The sequence below is a fragment of the Saccopteryx leptura genome, chromosome 7 (assembly GCF_036850995.1).
Source record: "Saccopteryx leptura isolate mSacLep1 chromosome 7, mSacLep1_pri_phased_curated, whole genome shotgun sequence".
Lineage (NCBI taxonomy): Eukaryota > Metazoa > Chordata > Mammalia > Chiroptera > Emballonuridae > Saccopteryx > Saccopteryx leptura.
The window spans coordinates 110,659,401-110,678,837 of NC_089509.1; the positions used below are offsets into that span (position 1 = coordinate 110,659,401).

Below are 19,437 nucleotides of genomic sequence, written 5' to 3' on the forward strand. Positions count from 1 at the left end.
TATCATCGGGGGCACAGTGACAGAGGGAGGCCCCTGACGCCTCGGTGGCCCACAGAGCCAGTCAGTGACAAAATACAGCAGGGCGGGTGAGAATGTGGCTCTGGGCAAACGGCCCGGGTTCAGATCCCCCCTCCCCCCGCCGCGTTGCGTCCCTTCCTGCCCCGAGCCTGAGCCTGTGGAAACCCCAGGTTGCTGATCTGTAAAATGGGTCTAATGACAGTCCCCACTCCCAGAACTGCTAGCAGGTGTAGAAGAGATCACACCCAGGCGGACAGCCCCGGCCGTGTCTTAGACAGTCACCGCTCCGAGGGGGTTGATGACCGCCATCATTCTGGTGCGTTCCTGCCACCCAAGTGCGCCCCCTCTACGGCCTCATGGTGGGATCCTGAGGAGTCTCTGGGTCTTACACGAGTGAAGCAGGCGTCTCAGTCCTCCTGGCCCCCAAATCTTCTAAGGCAGGAAATAAAGAAATAAAGACCGGGAGTTGAGGGTTAGAAATACCCCTCGCTGTATTATGTAAGATGGGCCAAACTTCCTTAACGTGTTGTTTGTTCCCAAACGCCGCAGAGACCTCTGGCCGCCGCCGCCTTTGTCAGCACCAGTGATCCGTGCGTTCGCTGCCACCCAGAAAATCAGAAACGGGTGGCTGGTTCGGATGTCTAGACGGGCGGTGCTCTGTGGACAGGGGTTGAAAGATAGGAAGTGGCAGTTGCAGTGAGATTTCTGTGATATCCGAGGGTGGTGACAGCGGCTCTGCGTGGAGAAGAGGGGCCACCCCAGAGCAGCGCACAGAGGGCGCCCTGCTTTAGGGCGGGGCACGTTGCCAAGGGTCGGGGGCAGTGCTGAAGGCGGGCACGGGTGGAGGGCCCTGAGAAGCACTGCCCGTGGGGTCCGTCTGGCACCGCTGCCCGCACTGGGTCAGCTCTTCTTTTCACACACAAAAACTTTTGCCTCTGGCTATTGGCTGGGCAGAGTCAATAATTATACTGCAAAATCAACAGACCTGCTCAGTAGAGTGTTAACTGGCTTTGACTGTTGCCAACTTCCCCTTATGCTAACCCGGGCTGGTCTAGGCTGGGCAGGGCAGGGCAGGGCAGGGCTGGGCAGGGCTAGGGGAGGAGAGAGTGGACCCAGGGCAGGAGAGTGCCCGTCCACTGGGCCCAGGCTGTTCTGAGAGTAGAGAGAGGAAATGCCCAAAGTTATTCGGAAATTATTTCCTGGCCTATTAATGAACAATAAGACGTGCGTGTGCATAATTAGACCTTTTATTAGTTTTAGGTATAAAAAGATAATTTACCGTCTACCAGTGCTCACAATATAAAGAATTGTAAGACACAGTTCCTACTTACCGTCTAGTAAACACAATAAAGTTCTCAACTCATGAGCATTTAATAGCAATATTAAGTCAATAAGTTAGTTACAGCCCACATGATTGGTGACCCAGGAGAACAGAAGTGAGGGGAGGAAAGAGTTTTTCTCGGCCCTTTTAGGGTCCCTGGCTGGCCTGAAAATTAAAATGACAAAAGTCAGACTAACAGGAGAAAAGCACATACATTTTGTTAAATTTTCCTATGGGCCTGAAGCCTTCACAAGAGAATGGAGACTCGAGAGGTGGCCAGAGAGGGAAGCTTGGGGACAAAGAGGGACAAAGATAAACGTGGGCAGAACTGACAGGACAGAGAGGTTCGGGCCGTGGCCAGTCGGTAGTAAAGACGGAACAGGGCAGAACAAGGCTCATGGGCAGGTTCTTCCGGTGCCTTCTCTGGGCCAAGATCTGTCTCCTGTAACAGGGGAATTGATTTCCTGCCCTGAGGCAGAAAAGGAGAAGCTTTTCCTCAATTTACTTCTTAATTACCTTCAGCTCGAAATCATATTTATGTGTTTGGGGCATATTTGGGGATTATGTATTCTGACTTCCTTCACAGACTTCAGTATAAGCATCTTATGTACTTGTCTAAGGACTTTACCAGTGTTAACCCATTTGACCTCACTTTACAGAGGTGCAGACTGAGGCACTGGGAATCACTTACAGTCACACTGGTGACTGGGATGAGCTAGGATCGAGGCCCAGGAAGTCCACCCTTAACCTCTCTGTCAGAGTAACCTGGTACAGAAGGCAACATGTAGGTGACACATGGGCCAGCCATGAGCAGGGCAGGAGTTGATACCAAGAGATAAGTGCAAGAGACAACGAGCCAGCGTTCCCGGCAGTGCCTGCTGTCCTTGTAAGATATATTTGATTGGCACTTTTCATTCATAAGCATCGCATATCGTTGGGGGTCTCAAACCACTATTTTATTAAGCAAATGAATAGTGATGTACTCATAGACACGTGATGTTTGGTTAATTGAATAATATCAATATATTTAATATACTCTAGGAATACTGTTCATATCTGTAGTTAAGGCACAGTAGTTTAACCCAAATATTTCTGTCTCACTTACCATTGACCTTAGAATCAGGACCAGTTCTTTGGCGCTAGGCAACGCACTTCCGGAGGAAATAATCTGGGAAAATCGTGGCTAGTCCAGCCGGGTTGAAGAAAGGCTCAGACAGTAGTAGCACGTAGGATATTGCTGCAAAAAGTAGACGGGTGGCCCCTGTTGTGGAGGCTGTGACCCCACGCAGGGCACTCATTGCAGACCCTGTGACAGCGCCTCAAACCCTCCTCCCAAAACCAGCACGAGGGAGAGCGCAACACCTTCCTTTTCAGATGAGGTAACTGGGAAGGATGAAGTGATCTGTCCAAAGCTCAGTAGCCGGAAATCTGGGACTAGATCCTACGTAGACCTCGCCTGAAGCCGGTGATGTCTAGGTTTCTAAACCTTTTCAAATTTTCTACTGTGTATACAGTTTATTTTGCATTCTAAGTGAGGTTGTTGTAAAAAAAAAATGAATGTGGCTGTTAAAAGAATGATTTTCACAAGTGTAACGGTTTAACATGCGAAAATGCTAAAACATCACGTACCCTTGGGTTACTTCCAGATGCGTTCATGGTTAGCAGGCGGAGAAAAGCCATAAAAACATTATTAAGAGCTTTCTGTTCGCGACAAATGATTTATTTCATGAAGGTATATGGAAATGAAGGGGTACTTGATTGTTTGAAGAGGAAAAATCATAAAAATGTTGCTTAAGAAGTATCCATTAGTTATGCCTTCTTAATGTGGTCATACTGGCTTTTAATGAATTTAGCACTTGAATAGTAATTAATGGGTCCCATGCCATTAATATATTCATGGTGCTTCACACATGGGCCCCAAAAGAGTGGATCAAAAGGAAGGAAAATGAAAATATGGCCATTCTGTTGTTTGGTTCAATAACCTATTTGAGTTACTGAATTATTAAAACACATTTGCAAGTTCAAATTTTTATTTTAGGGAAAACAGCCTAACTCAGAGAAATTATTATCTTGAGCCTGAAGCTACTGTCATCATTTCCATAAACACTGAAGTGAAGCCTTATTTCCCGTGGCCCTGCGCCGGGCCCTCTGCAGTATCACCTGGGCCACTCTGGTCCTGTGCCCACCTCCCCGTGGGCTCACACAGGCCGCACTGACGTCCAGGGCCTGCCAGACACCCTGAGTAGGATTTTGTATTTTTATTATTATTGACTTTAGAGAGAGAAGAAGAGAAAGAAACATCAACTTACTGTTCCACTTACTTACGCATTCATTGGTGATTCCTGTATGTGCCCTGACCGGGGATGGACCCCACAGACCGGGCACATCAGGCAGAGGCTCTAACCAACGGAGCTATGCAGCCAGGACTATCGTTTTTATCATTCGGTCAGGTGGTGCATCCACATGTCAGTAAATCTGTTACATACTCCGAAGTCCTAGTCATTTCGGTTGTGCAGATGTATAGAGAGGCCACACCTTGCCGGTTTAACTAAAAATTAAAGCCGGAACGGTCTGGGGGCAGTTCTGTTAACCCAGGCATAGAAGCGCAGCCTGGGAGCTGGCTCTGAGCCCCACACTCAACCTCTGGGTGCCACTGGGTGCGTCCTCAGGAGTCTTGGAATGGTGACCACAGTCGCTGAGACCAGACCTCGGGTATTGATTATAGGTGAAAGCACTGATTGAGACCAAACCTCTGGTATGAAATGAAAGGTTTTCTAAAAATTCAAGAGCTTTTCATTTTCTAAAGTTCCCAAGGGACCTTGTATAAGGCTGAAGACCTTATTTAAAAACTAGTAACCTGAAGTTAGTGGTTGCCTCGATGGTGATTTCTTAGGGTTGGGAATGATGTGGTACTTGCACGAGAATACTCTCTTATTCGGGCAGGAAGGTGCAGGTAAAAGTACTCCTGGGCGTGAAGTGACATGGTGTCTGCAGTCTATTCTGGAATGGTTTGGCAAAAAGTGTGTGTGTGTGTGTGTGTGTGTGTGTGTGTGTGTGTGCGTGTGTGTCTAGAGAAAGAGGAAGGAAGGGGTGGTGGGACATGTTAACAGTTTGTAAAACTAAATGAGAAGATATGTAAGGTCCACTGTACTGTATTCAACTCTTCTGAAAGTTTAAAATTTTTTCCAAGAAGTATTTTAATATCTAAGCAACTAAACGCACACTAGTCCCGTGTTCACTTGTTTTTAGCTTCCTTGCCCAGCGTCCGGGCACCTTGAGTGCGAGACTCAGGCTCCCCTTGCTGAGGCCCGGCTGCCTCCTCCAGATCCCTCAGCTCTCGGGACAGCCCCCAACAGGTCCTCACGCTTCCGGAAACAAAAGCCAAGAACAGTCTTGTCTTCAGAAAGCTTTTGTTTTTCAGTCCGTGACAAAAGCATCCCTAAAGTTTGGAGGACACCAAGCCCGGCTCTCTTGTTGGCATGAGAGGGGGAGAAGGTAGCACAAACAAAAAGCCAGCGGGGGGAATTGGTGTCTTGGATGACCTAGTGTTCAGACAACTTTGGAGAATTAGCTCTGTGCTAATACAATACTAATGATGGACACCCATCGGACAGTTCTTATGGAATAGCTCCTGCTCTATCTACTCGATTGCTGTTGACACTGTGCCATAGTCCCACACGGCTCCTGAGGTAATAATATTAGTGTTCAGCGCTCCAGGAAGAGAAAATTCTGTTGGCTGCTGCCGGGTCAGTTGGGACTCATTAAGCTGTTTTGACACAAACCCCTTTCTCGTTCCCTCCTCCTAGGGCTGCATCTGTAAGGACAAGGGCCAGTGCTTCTGCCACGGGACCAAAGGGGAGAAGGTAAAAATGAGAGCTTTATTCTGCTTCTTTCCTCTACGGAGCTCGTCCAGGAATTCACACTCTTCGATTATTAGGAGAGGAAAGATTAGCAGTAGGTTTTTCCATTCCCCAAATCCAATGTTGAAGTAATTGTACATAAACAATAACCTGGAAACCTTCCAGGAAGCTTCAGCTAACTTGTAAACACTGGCAGGTATTTTAATTCTCTTAGCCAGTAAAGAAAAAAATAGCAAGTTAGCAAAAAAGAAAGTTTATGTATACCTTATTTACAGTGTTGCTAAACACGAGAGAATAACTGGAAATAGCTTGATTCGCTCATTCACTCACTTTGACATAAACTTGGAAACCCGCAAATTTTAAATCCGGCAGCATTGGTGCAGGCGCGCCCCCTAGCGGAAGAATCCAGCAATCTCACTGAGGTAAAAATTTAGCAGAGGGAAGGGCGACTCCATTGCAGAATTCAAGAAAAAAAAAAAAAGGAATGCTGTGAAATCTCATTAATTCGCTCCATTAACTTGCAATTTGTGATAATTAAGAGAAAGGCGGAACTAAAGTTTTGTCTTTGTATACAAAAACCCTTTCCACAGCTACACTAATGACTTACTTAATATTGAAAGGTGATGGCTTAAACATATTTTCAAAAGAACATATTTTAAGCTCTTTAGATAAAATAATTTAGATATAATTTATATTCTAATAAAATAGTAATTATGACATTCATTTTAAATTATTTTAAACTTCGTGTGTAGTTTGATTTAGGATTTTTTTTTTCATAAGCTATTAATGTAGTATCAATATATTCAGAGTCATGTTGGGAAGCTATGATTCAATCTTACATTCAAGACACACTGTTGGAGCCCTGCTGTGTGCAGGATGCTATTGTAAGATGTGTGAAGGGACTTGAGTATTGAGAGAATTCTACCAAATTATTTTATTCATCTTTTTATTGGACCTCCTGGTCCTTGACCTGTAAACAGGTTTGATCTCTCTCTCTCTCTCTCTCTCTTTCTTTTAAAATTTAATTAGCAATTGTATAGCTATATTGACCAAATCAACTGGTGGGCTTGACTTGTAAAGAATACTCCCAGGACCCACGTCCCTGGGAAGGTTCTTTGTTGGCAGAACCGTGTCCCTGCTTGGGCCTCAGTCCCTTTCGCTCCCTTATCACTAGGGGCTTCCCCATCATAGCATCTGACTCTTTCTGAAGAACTGTTTGGCTCACACAGGATATCGATGCCACCCCTTGCTATCCCTCCTTCATCTCCTACACAAATAGCAGATTGCATTGCTAATTCCTGTGTCATCAAGAAGGAACGAAAACCCACAGCCTGAGTGTTGTTCTTGTCGAGCTGTAGAGCAGTTCCGCACACTCCCAGACACATTCCTGTGCCCGGCCCCCTCTCTCTCTCCCTCTCCCGAGGCACACTCCACTGACCGCGGTCTTCCTAACTGGGTGTCCCCTGCGTTCCTGACTTTTCCCTTCACTCCCTGCTCTGTGGAGCTCTGCCGTGTGGGGGAAAGTGTTTACAGGTCAAGGACCAGGAGGTCCAAGCTTTACAGACAAATGCTAGCAGCTGACAGCTTATCAGTTACTGATGCACTCACAGCTGAGGGCTAATTCTGTTTACATCTAAGGTGGGGGGGGGAGGCATGCAAAACGTTATCCAGGCACAAAGATAAAAAGCACAGTGGTCAAGGCTGTGTAGGTTGTTGAATGGTTTTTGTCCTGTGTGTTTCCTGTCTTGTTTTGGTTTTAACAGGGGGAGAAGGGTTTCCCTGGACCTCCTGGTTGTCCTGGCCAGAAGGGATTCCCAGGTCCAGAAGGCTTGCCTGGACCACCGGGACCCAAGGTAAGTCAGCCTGTAAGGTGGAGGAACCCTAACCTTCTTTGTGCCTGCTCCGGGGCTGCTGAGGACACGGAGAAACATCCACAGCTTAGCGGGTTGGAGAGGCCACGGCAAATCCCTCTTCGCCCTCACACTTGCGTCCTGATTCGAGACCATCACAGACGATGGTTATCCTCTTCCAGTCCCCGATCTGCTTCCTCTTTCTCCCCGTCTGCCCAGCTTCTGCCCTTGCATCGGCCCCTTCCCGTCTTTTCTTCTCCACAGAGGGATAAGTTCTTTCCACCTTCCACTCAGAACCAACCCAACAGCCTGTATCCTGCTCACTGGATGACAAGTATAACCTTGTCCCAGGAGCCATCTCCTTTGTCTTGGGACATTCCAACTTTCCTTTCGATGCTGGATTTTCTCTTTCAGTTCTTAATCATACCAGTATTTCCCCGTGTTAAGATAAAATTTCCTCTAGACTAGACCTTTCGGGTCCTGTAACCAAAGGAATACCATATTTTTACTGTCTTTCCTTTTTCTGTCAAACTTCTCTTTAAAAAAAAAAAAAGCTAAGCGTGCCGGCTACAGTTCCTCTCCTCTTCACTCCTCCGCAGGTGATAATTTCCCTTCTGTGTCCTCACTCCTGACAACACTGCTGCAGAGGTCACCCGGGCCTTCCCGGTGGCCAGTGCCTGTGGACACCTTGTGTCTTTACCTGGCCCGAACCCCTCTGCTCTGTGTCTGAGATCACGGAGGGCATCACTCTCTTCCCCTGAGACCCAGTCTTTCTTTGTTTCTGCAATCCTTCTTGTTCTGACTCTCTTCATGTTTCCTGCTCTTCCTGTCTTTCTTGCGCTCCTCTTTCTCAGCTGATCCCTTAAACATCAGGGTCCCTAAGGTTCTGACCTGAGCCGACTGCCCTGCCTTCACACTGATCACACGTTTTTATCCTAAAGTCTGTGATCCGACAAAGGGCTTTGTTTAAATCAATGCCCTAGAGGATTTGCTAAAGAACTCATAACCACTAGATTTGCTGATGTCTCTTTCCTGCTGTGGACACTGGCCAGCTGTAAGCCTGGGCTCTCACGCACTCACACGCTCACCCCCCCTGACTGCGGCCCTCCTGCGAGCTGTGAACTCATTATCAATCTCCACCCAGTGGTTTCAGATTTCCTGAGTATTGTATAGAATAGTGAAATGGTCATCAAAGGTACTGCTTACTGCAAATTGACTGTGCCAGGCACTGGGCCATGTATTCCTGACTGTACCTCGTTTATACCTCCCAGTGGTTCCCAACACCATGACTCTGGTGGCTCGTAAGCCAGTCCTCATTATTATATCTCCATTGTATTGGTGAGGAGACCAGTACTCAGAACACGTTAGTAATTTGTCTTGGGTAACACAGGCAACACAGGTGGGGGAAATTAGAGTTCCTACCTGCTTTTATGTGACGCCAGAATCAAACTTCTATAATCGAGGAAGCTCAACCCACGCCTGCAGTTGCCAGGTGAACATGCGAAGGCCGTTGTCTTCCAGGAACTCGGCCCGTTCCTGTCTGGCCTGTTCATGCACGCGTTCTGTTTCTCCATTTGTCCTTCTCATGGTCCTACGTTTCAAAAAGTCATTGGATTCTGGACATTCAGTGTCTGAATTCAGACACATCCCGTGGCCTTCCTCCCAGGTGTGTCTGCAGGTAGCCCTCCATCTCGCTGGAGGAATGAATTTGCAGATCAACTTACTACCAGCGTCTTCCTTCTGGCTTTGTTCTCCACGCCCCGCGCTACGTGTTTCTCTCAGCATTTCTTTAGCGATGCCGCCAATACATTAAAATGGAAGCTGTGAGCGCCCGGTGCTCAGCAGAAGCTACGTGACGGGAATGGGGTTCCGTACAGCAAATCCGGACAACCTGTGCGTTATGTCGTCACGGGGCCCATATTTTATAGCGTAGCTTCTGGATGTAGAATTTGATTTAGAGCAGACAACCTCAAACCCTGACTGAAGGATGCTTCCAATTTATCAACTTCCCATCTTCTTTTAAATATATATATATATATATTTTTTTTTTTGGCCTGGGAATATTTACAGTGGGGAAGTCAAACCTGCAAGCCACTCTTCTGTCTTCTGCAGACACAGAAAGCATCCTTCCGGGAAGGGACCCGGCCACACGGCCAGCAAGGCCATCTCAGCCCGGAAAAGCCTGCTTTGGCCTTGACAGTCCAACCTCAGAAGACTGTAATAACAACCCTTTTCTCAAATAACCTAACGTCCCAAGTCACACTGAAACTCTCAGGAATGGTGGAAATGGCGTTGGACAGTGGAACTTCCACGCCCAGTTGGGCTAGTTAAAATGGTGTCCATTTAAGGTTATTATTCTCTAAGAAATAGGACCTCAAAACTGTGTTCATAATGTGCCCAAAACAAGCTTATCTCTGGCTCAGGCAGACCTCGCTTCGCTGTTTATTTATCTGTGCCTGTCAGGCACATTTGGTTAATAAAGCATTTCTCATGCACAGAAATGTTGGCGGCTGTGGCCGTCCACGGTGTGACTGCCACTCATTCTTATCAGACCCCAGCAGCTGTCTGGCTAAAGTGGACATTTCACATCAGAACTTTTCAGACACCAATGTGAACATGACTCATCACTGAATCTTGTTGCCATGCAGATTCTGAGTTAATAGGTCTGGGAGATGGGGGTACTTTTCTCACAAGTTCCCAGATGATGCTAATGTTAGACCCTTCCTTTGAGTAGCAAGTGTTTGAATGTAATTTTCTTTGTCTTTAACTGATAAATATTTATATTTATATTTTAGCTCCAGTGAAACCAGCAAGTAACTGAGCCATGTGAACAACAGAATAAACACAAAAGCAAAACTGTTTGGCATGTTATCAAAACCAGGACTTTTCATTTATAAATCTTTTCGATGCCAAATGATTTTCTTGGTGTTTATTTTTGTTTTTCTGCTTGGATCTAGGGCTCGCCGGGACTTCCAGGACTCACTGGCCCCAAAGGTGTAAGGGTTAGTAGTCCAACCCATCCATGCTGATTGTTTGATGAATTTTAAATAAATAAATAAATAAACAGCTCTGCACTGAAGAAGTTATACAGATGTCACAAAGGAGTATATTGTGTATGGTGTACTTCTCTAGATGAAGTTCAAAAACAGGTCAAATTAATCTCTAATGGTAGAAGTCAAAATAGGGGTGACACTGTGGGGTGAGTATTAACTGATGGAAACAGTATGAAGGACCCTCCACAGTGGTGCTCTGTGACTGGATGATGTGGTACTAACACTACTGTGCGCATATGCATGTAGTGGTATTCGTGAAACACTGGAGCGCTCTGCTATAACCAAAACATATATGTAAAGTCTACCCCCCCCAAAAAAAAGGCCTAAACAATTGTAATTATCTCTTTGTTAAATTTTATATAAATGTAAGATTTATAAAAAGTTTGTCAAACCTGTTTTTGTGTGTGTTTCAAATAGTTTTTAGCCATTCCCAATTATGGTTGCAGGATGGGTTTATGGGAATGGTAAATGACTTTCTGTTTATAAGTGGAACATTTTTAAAGTATTTTTCTTGCCACCCTTCCCCTTTTCTGCCATTAGGGAGTAACTGGATTACCAGGATTTTCAGGTCCTCCTGGACTTCCGGTAAGTATGGGGAACAATGTGAAACTGAAAAAATAAAAGGTAAGCTCATTTTAATAAATATGTTAAATCATAGCACAGAGAAATAGGTATTGATAAATTTGCTACATAATATAAATAGCACAGTAGACTAGCATAATATGTTAGCAAGTGAATTGGCAGGTCATACAAATCAAACTGTGTTTCTTGAAAATTTGAGTAAAATGAAACAAAATGGAATGGAATAGAATAGAACAAACTAGAATAGAATAGAATAGAATAGAACAAACTAGAATAGAATAGAACAAACTTGAATAGAATAATAGAATAAAACAAAGAAGAATAGAATAGGATAAGATAGGACAGAACAGAATGTAGAATAGAATAGAATAGAATAGAATAGGATAGGATATGACAGAATATAGAACAGAATAGAAGAAAATAACTATTTTAGTAACATATAATTATAAAATTGTTACTTCGTGCACATTCCCCTCTTCTTTTTCCTTTCCTTTCCCCCAGCTTACAACAGCATGTTAAGGGACTTCATGTTATAAAGAAAGGCTTTTTGTTTTAGTTAAAATATCTTTATCTCACTTGATAATTTTTCAATTAACTCATTTTTGTTTTGCTATGATGTTTCTTTAAATTATTCTCTGAAATGACTACATTTATTGCTTGATTATTTAAATGACCATTTACATATAAATACCTATCTAAATGAGCTCCTCTTTTCCCTTATTTTGGCTTTCACCTGGTTGTTCTGTCTCCTTTTTGAAACTGTCTCTTTTCAGGGGAGCCCGGGCTATCCTGGACCTTATGGCCTTCCGGGTTTACCAGGATGCAACGGCTCTAAGGTACGTGCTTCTTACATAGGAAACAATCCGTAAATGGTTTGCTGGATGAATCAATCAAGATAACGTAACAATAAGATGGGACAGACCTTCCTTGAAATATTGTTTAGCCAGAACCAGTGGTACATTGTCTTCGGGGCAGAAATGTTATGTTTGCACCAGGAACCTGGCTATTCTATTTCTTCCTGTCCCTCGGTTTCTGGTGGTCCCTTGAGGAAGTTCTCTCATCCTTGCCCACAGAAAGATAACTGGGAGTTCAACTGGTTATTGTCATCCGAGGTTGTGACTGTGTATATAAATCAGGAACTCCAGCTCGGAATGCAGAGTATGCCTTTGGAAGAGGAGGGCTGAGCTTTCAAAGTTCATTCACCCTGTTTGTTTCCTGACTGCTCCGTCCTCTTCTTTGGAATAGTGGCCGAGAAAGACCTGATCACTGAAGTTGCAAGAAAACGGCAATTAAAACGGTTTGGGCACAGTTAGACCTCTGCCGTTTGTGCACAGTTTGAGGAACAATAGATTCGAATCTTGTTTTCAATTAAGATAATGGTTTTCTGGCCGTCAGCCTCATGACCCAGTAGCCCTAAGGAACTTAGATAACTTTGTCTAGATTTACCACCACAAGGTAGAAAGAGAGAAGCAGGGAAAATGCTTCAACAGGCTGTTTTAGAACAACTGAGAAGAAGGATAAGCTTCGTATGTTCTTTCTTCCAGGGTGAGCAAGGTTTTCCAGGATTTCCGGGGATGCCAGGCTACCCAGGGGTCCGGGTAGGTTTGCATGTCTAACTCCCCATCAAAAGCATAAAATGTAAGTAGCTTATCCCAGAATAGCTACTTACTGAAACCCATCACGGAGATGTCCCGGGCAGCCACTAGTACACGTTAACCTGACAGCTGGGGAATGAATGAGCGAGTGACTCATGAGTTCAGGTTTGCGCTCTGAGACTTCTTTTGCTTTAAGGGCCTACCGTGGAGCTGCACACCAGGCAGAGGAGAAGCTGGGAGGGGGTGGCTCAGGAGTGCGGAGGAGGGGTCAGGACTTACAAAGCCCCGCAGGTAACATCTAGGTCAAGGAGAAAGAACTTGTAGAGGAGGAGCAGCCCCGGTGGAGAAGGAAATCAGGAGGCGGGTATAGGGTGGCGCAGGAATGATGGTTTCAGTAGACGGGCGTGGCAGTCAGCTGCCTAAAGCCACTGAGAAGTCCAGTAAGACGAGAACGGATGTTTTCGCCATGTCACCGTCATGGCGGACCTTAGCAAGGGAGAGAGGCAGGAAGAGGCAGATGTGGGGCTAAAGAATGAATGGGAGATGAACAGGACAGGAAGTTTGCTGATGACGTCAAGAAGAGACAGGGCAGTAACTGGGGTGGAGAGGGAGGTCCAGGGAAGCTTTTGTTTAAATGAGAGTGACGTGGGCGTGTTCCAAGGCTAGCGGGGAGTATCGAGCAGGGGCGATAGGAGAGCAGCAGGGTGTGGTTTATTTGACCTGCGCCTAGTTGTTCATATACCATGTCTTTTCCTAGGGGGCCGCTGGTTTCAAAGGAGAAAAGGTAAGCCCTTTGTGGCGTATTGTTATTGAAAATATCTAATTGTACACATGAAAAGGACTTCTAATAAATAATGAGAGAAATAATTACAAATGAGATTTCATCATTAATCCATGAAACCATAATAACTGACCCATGATATTGACTTCTAATGAACAACTTCTTCAGTCTCGTGTCATAAATAACGTCTTTAAAAATACAAGTTTTGTGTCATCTTTTAAAGAAATGGGGTCTAGGAGGAAAAGACTGACCTCCTGGCTGGGGCCCTACACTCCAGATCAGAAATCGCCACTCACTCCGGTATTTCTGGGAAATGCTTTACCGTTTCTTGTGTCTTCTGCCCTTCCACAGTAAATGCTAATTCTAGAAAATATAAAAATGCTTTGAGTTATTCCAAATGGAATAACTACATAATCCTGAACCACTTCTCTAAGTATTTACCCTGGTGTTAACAAAAGAACGCGCAGAGCAATGGAGAAGTGTGTTCTAAGAGTTTATCCGAGCCCAGCGTTTGAGGACGTGCCCAGAAGCACGCGCTCAGAAGATCGAGCAAACGCGGCTGAGAAGGCAGTGCCGCAGTTCCTGTTATGAATTTAGAATAAAAGGAGGAGACGTAAGGAAGGCACAAGGAATCCATCGGTGTCAGGTTAAGGAGCGAAGGCGGGAGAACGCAAAGCAGGGAGATCTTTAGGATTGGACAGAAAGCAAAATGGAGAAACACGTGCTTCGTTCTCATTGGTGGGAACAGGACAGTCTACCTGTCCTGGGTGTAGAGTTGGTGTGTGGGGAACAAGGTACCAACAACGAGGGGTTCTGTGTTCTCCTGCGCTGGTGTTGACAGTTGTGCCTTCAGGGGTCTAGATGAGAAAATTACTCTGACCTTTCAAAGGTATATTATCTCAGCCACAGAAGAACAGGGAATAGGGGCTTGCTTAAGGTGAAGACTGACCTTGGCTAAGGGATGCCATAGGCCGGGGAGGCGACTGCTTACCATGACCCGCCCAGTTCGAAACTGGTTTTTAGACCATCCCCTGTGGTCCCTTTTGGTCACTGAGCTGGTCAGGTTGGTTACGTAATTCTTTCTCATTCACATGGAAAGTACTTTTATCCTTGAAGCTGCGGGACCTTGGCTAAGCATATAAAGGGGTGTTGGAGATATAGCGTTGATTCTGTTCAATAAACTTCGTTTCTAAGGGCGCTCCGGCTGAAGGCGAAGGTATAGAACGTGATGGAAAAGGGGACCCCGGGGTGCCAGGACCTCCAGGACGCCAGGTACCCACTCTTTGGAGAAGAGTCCTGCAGTCTCAGTCCCTCCCTTTCTCCTCTCTCAGTCTGTCTCTGTGTGTGGGTCTTTCTCTCTGTGTCCACCTTCTTTTCTCTCTCTCTCTTTCTCTCTCTCTCTCTCTCTCTTTCTCTCTCTCTCTCTCTCATTCTCTCTGCCTCTCCCTTACTCTACTTTATTTTCTATGTCTGTCTGACTCTCTCACTGCCTCCTCCTCCTCTCTCTTTCTCTCGCTGCTCTCTTTCCCCCTATATCTCTTTCTCATTCCCCTATGAACATTTTAATACACATTTATATCTCATTTCATTCTGAAACATTCCTCTTACGATAAGAAGTTACACAGAGCAGATGGAAAACGATGACTTGTACCTATGTCTTTGCGCCTCTTCTTAAGTCTCAGAGACCGAAGCTTTCCTAAATCTGAGGTGGAATCGTCAAGGCAGAGTTAAAGTTCCACTTCCTCTGCATTTGTGAAAACCAAGGCTAGGCTCATATCATACACTGAACACAATTTAAAAGTGTAACATTGTTAAATAACAGCTCTGTTGTAAAATCTGCCTGATAGTAAATAACAGGGTTCTACTTCAATGTGTCTTTCCCTCCTGAATCGCTTGCTTTCTGATCTGTGTGTGGGTGTAGCCTGAGGGGACCCAGGATGGAACCAAGAAGCGCCCCTATGGGGGAGGGGGGGCTCTATATACCTTCCTTGGTGACTCAAAAGTATCTTCTGGTAGACCTAAGTCACAGGCACTAACTCTCAGGTTAATTAACCAGAAATATGTTAACTTAGTTCAGCAGTAGACAGACGCAGAAATTCCTGGGTAGAGACTGGTCGTTGTCTAAATGAGTCAAGCAGTTTCAGGTAAGGCTGCTGAACTCCTACCCAGAGAGCCACGGCAGCCGATGAGGAAGTGCAGAACCGGGGAAGGATGCCGTGAGGAGCCAGCGCAGGCTTGTGAGGAAAGAGAGTGTCTTATCGGCTCTTGGCTTTTTACTTAGGAAACACTGAAGGGGCCAGATGCTGAGGCAGGGAGTCCAGGAAGAGAGGGCAGTCGCAGTCTGGGCGTGGACGTACCCCTGACATGTGCGTGGAGTGTCGGCGCTGAACTCCATTGTGCCGCTGCTGCTGTAGACAGACCTGCGGGACATTCCTTTATGCATGCAAAATTTATTACACGCCACCAGTGTGCCACGGAGTCCTCTAGACTCCAGGGTACCACCGTGCACAAATCAGCCAAAAATATAGTTTAAAAAATAGTCTTACCTTCGTGGAATTTACATTCTAGTGGGAGGTAAAAAGAAAAAAAAAAAAAAGTAAATTAGTAAATGTATGGTGTGTTGGACAGTAATAGATACCAAAGAGAGAAATAATGCAGGGGTGGGGATCAGAAAAGGGAGAAGAGGGTAAGTCACACCCCGTCTGGGGAAGAAGATTCTAGGCAGAGGGGGTTGCAGGTGGAGTGCCCCAAGGTCGGAGTCTGCTTGGCCAAAGCAGAGAGAGAGAAGCAACATTTCAAAACATTGTGAAAACTTTTCTAAAGTACAGCAACTTCTCTGGCCATTTTTCTGGAAATAGTGTCGTCGGGAAGGTCCTGGTGGCCTGGTGCACTCGCTCACTCCTCGGGGCACTTGGTGTAACCACTGCAGCTGTACATGGGAGGCTCCGGGCTCCTCAGCGCTTATTCAGATGCGCTGATGCACTTGACTAAAGGACAGTGTGCTTCGGCGAGCAGTACATTGACTCTTACTCCTCTCTTGATTCAAAGGGTTTGCCAGGCCTGCCAGGTTTTCCCGGACCTGTCGGCCCACCTGGCCCTCCGGGATTCTTTGTGAGTACAAAGTCACCATTGCTATAGACACCACAAAGGAATCAAAGAATGATGGCTAACATTCTTTAAATCGTTTGCTGGCTCGGTGCATGTCCCATTGTAAATATCAATTTTGGGTTTGTTTGTTTTTTTAGGGCTTGCCAGGAATCATGGGGCCTCAAGGACTTAAGGTAAATGACAGTTTGTATGTTGTATTAGCCGGAGCATCCTAATCAATGTGAAAGCCAACCCCCCCCCCTGATTCCACACAGGGGTCCCCACGGGTCTTGTCTCTGGAGCTCGCAAGGATTGCCCGCTGGGAGGGGCGCGTGGTTGGCAGCCCTGGGCCTCTTACCTCTCCCTGCACTTCGGTCACCTGACCCCTGATGCAAAGAGTCTCAATTCAAGCATAAGGAGCTCCTCCTCATCAGAAAAAGGGCAAAGGCTGCTAGTTCAGAGGTCCCTCATTTCTGAGCATCCTACTGATCACCCAACATTTTACCCTATACATTTTGAGAGTGGGCTGCTTCCTGAAACCAATCTGGTCTTATGCTCATAAATCAAAGATGACTGTGCACGCATTCCGTAAGCAAGGTACTACTGCACGGGTTTCCACTGAAAAGGCCAATGGTTGGTGTCGGGGAGGCAAAAAGTTTGTCCTCTACTCTGTTAGGTTCCGTGACTGGGGCCCTGCAAATTAAACTGACCAAGGCAGATTAACAGGAGGAAAAGGTTTATTTCATATGCTTAGGATGGCCTCACAGAAATGAAAATCCCAGAGAATGTGGGTACCATTTTAACAAAGGGCAATACATGTGTAGAGAAATGACCATTCAAAGGAAAAAGGATTGAGCTTCTAAGGACAATAAATTATAGAAAGTGAATATATGGGGGAAACTAAGAGAAGGTAAGGGTTATTTCAGTGGGCTTCCTTGTGCAGATTTAAGTCGGTGCTGTCTCCTCTGAGAAGAGTTGTCTCCTCTTCCTGATTCCAGAGAAGGGAGAGGAGACACCATCACCCAGAGGAATTCATACCGTCTTTAGGCAGGTGGGGAGGGGAGAAGACTTATTCTGCATCGGCTCTTCCTAAATTGCCTTCAACTCAAAATAATCCTGATGCCAAAGTAGTGTGTTCCAGGATGGCATATTCTGGTCCTTATCGTTAATTTACGTAAGAAAATGTTGAGCCCAGGGTTGAACCCTGCCAGGAAATTAGTACAGATGGCCAGTAGACATACGAAAAGATGCTCAATATCACTAATCGTCAGGGAAATACAAATAAAAACCACAAGTTATCACCTTACACCTGTCCGAATGTCTACGATCCAAAAGTCAACACATAACAAATGCTGGTGAGGCTGTGGACAGAGGACCTCCTGCCCTGGTGGTGGGAGAGTAAACTGGTGCAGCCACTACGGAAAACAGTTTGGAGATTCCTCAAAGAATCAGAAATAGAACTACCAGGTGATTCAACAACTCCAGTTCTGGGCATTTATCAGAAGGGGAAAAACCCCCCACAAAAATGAAAAAAAATATATGCATCCCATGTTCATTGCAACATTATTTACGATAACCAAGACCCGAAAACAGTACAGGTGCCCGTCGATAGACAAGGGGGGTAAAGAAGAGGAGATAAAATGGAATAGTATTGATTGATGAAAAAGAATGAAATCTTTTCATTTGCAAAAGCATGGCTGGACCTAGAGGGGTTTATGCTTTGTGTAGTAAGTCAGACAGAGAAAGACAAATACTGGATGATTGCACTTAACACGTGGACTCTAAAGAACAAGACCACGAACAAAGCAAACCAAAAAAACGTGAGCAGACTCAGAGACCCAGAGCACAGACTGAGGGTGGCCAGAGGGAGGGAGTAGGGTGAAAACGACACAGGGGAACGGGAGCTACCCACTTCCGGTTATAAAGTAAGTAAGGCGGGGGATGGAGCGCACAGCACAAGGAGCAGGGTCAGTAATCTCAGGACAATTCTGTACGGTGACAAATGGTTTCTAGTCTTATCGGGGTGATCATTTTGTAAGGTATATAAATGTAGAAGCACTCTGTTGTACACCTGAAACATAATATCATATATCAACTAGATTCTAATTTTAAGAAAAGAATATGTTATTCTAATATAAAATAAAATATAGCAGTTGTCACCCTGGGGGGGGGATTTTTAAATATAAAGTTCAGTTACAAATATTGGACACTTGAAAGAGTTTAGACGATTTGTTCATATTCCTTTTTTAAAAAGTAATTTGGTTTTGTATTTCTTACAGGGCCACATGGGTGATAACGTGATCGGACAAAAGGGAGAGCGGGTAATTTAAAGACCGTGGTTTATTTGTGGGCAAGGTATTCGAAGTCCTGTAGCAATTAGTCTATACATGTTATTCTTAAGTAAGCCACGCGGGAATGAATGCGTTTGCTGTGTCTGAGACTTCCATTGGCTCTATTTTCTTATGTAAGCACTAAAGGGGAAAAGTGGATCTCTCAAATTTAGTAAAGGTGATGTGGTTTAGTTTTTAATTCTGAAGTGTATTTCTGTTTAGGGTGTGAAAGGATTAACAGGACCCCCTGGACTACCAGGGACTGTTATTGTGACGCTCACCGGCCCAGATAACAAAACGGTAACTCATTAATTTCATTGTTAGGGTTGTACTTTTCCGTTTTCCTTACATATGTGTATGTGTGTGTATGTATATATATGTATATATATATCTATGTGTGTGTGTGCTCAGCCAGCTTAGCCCAGACCCTTCAGCCTGAAAATTGATAGAAAAACATACCTCATCTTGACAAAATCTAAATCTGGAATATGTGACCCAGGGGGGAGGTAATAAATGAATTTCAAAAGAATGGTATCTTCAAAACAAGATGCACGCTCAAAGAAATATCAGTAAAACATGATAAAAGCAAAAGCAAACTTGATTAATGAATCAAATCTTCATTGTAACATTTACTCAGAAAATAACTGATCGCAAAGAAAATAATTTCAATATATACTGCTCACAAAAATTAGGGGATTTTTTATTGCTTCATATTCATTTTAAAATATCCTCTTATTTTTGTGAGCAGTGGACTAAAAGTAAAGGTAAAATACATTAGAAGTGATGTGATTGTGCTTATAGAAAGTTGATTCAGGAATTAAATTAGTTTAATGTAGTTTAATAAAAATAAGATACTTTCTTTAAAAAAAAAGTTAGTATATTGTTTCAGTGGGTTCACAGATATAAAATTCAAATTGTGAAAAATGAGACTGTGTTGTGTCAACAAGAGAAATGTAAGTG

General features: G+C 44.8%; 1 protein-coding gene across 1 annotated transcript in view; it reads left to right on the forward strand.

Moving 5' to 3' along the window:
- The window catches only part of COL4A3 (collagen type IV alpha 3 chain), a 136,290-nt gene that overhangs the window by 54,653 nt on the left and 62,200 nt on the right, over positions 1-19,437 (forward strand). Inside the window, exons 2-13 of the mRNA XM_066346607.1 lie at positions 5,146-5,202; positions 6,963-7,052; positions 10,007-10,051; positions 10,643-10,687; positions 11,458-11,520; positions 12,229-12,282; positions 13,037-13,063; positions 14,255-14,332; positions 16,109-16,171; positions 16,306-16,341; positions 18,427-18,468; positions 18,700-18,777. Of these exons, the coding sequence (XP_066202704.1) occupies positions 5,146-5,202; positions 6,963-7,052; positions 10,007-10,051; positions 10,643-10,687; positions 11,458-11,520; positions 12,229-12,282; positions 13,037-13,063; positions 14,255-14,332; positions 16,109-16,171; positions 16,306-16,341; positions 18,427-18,468; positions 18,700-18,777 (678 nt within the window). The remainder of the gene's footprint in view (positions 1-5,145; positions 5,203-6,962; positions 7,053-10,006; positions 10,052-10,642; positions 10,688-11,457; positions 11,521-12,228; positions 12,283-13,036; positions 13,064-14,254; positions 14,333-16,108; positions 16,172-16,305; positions 16,342-18,426; positions 18,469-18,699; positions 18,778-19,437) is intronic.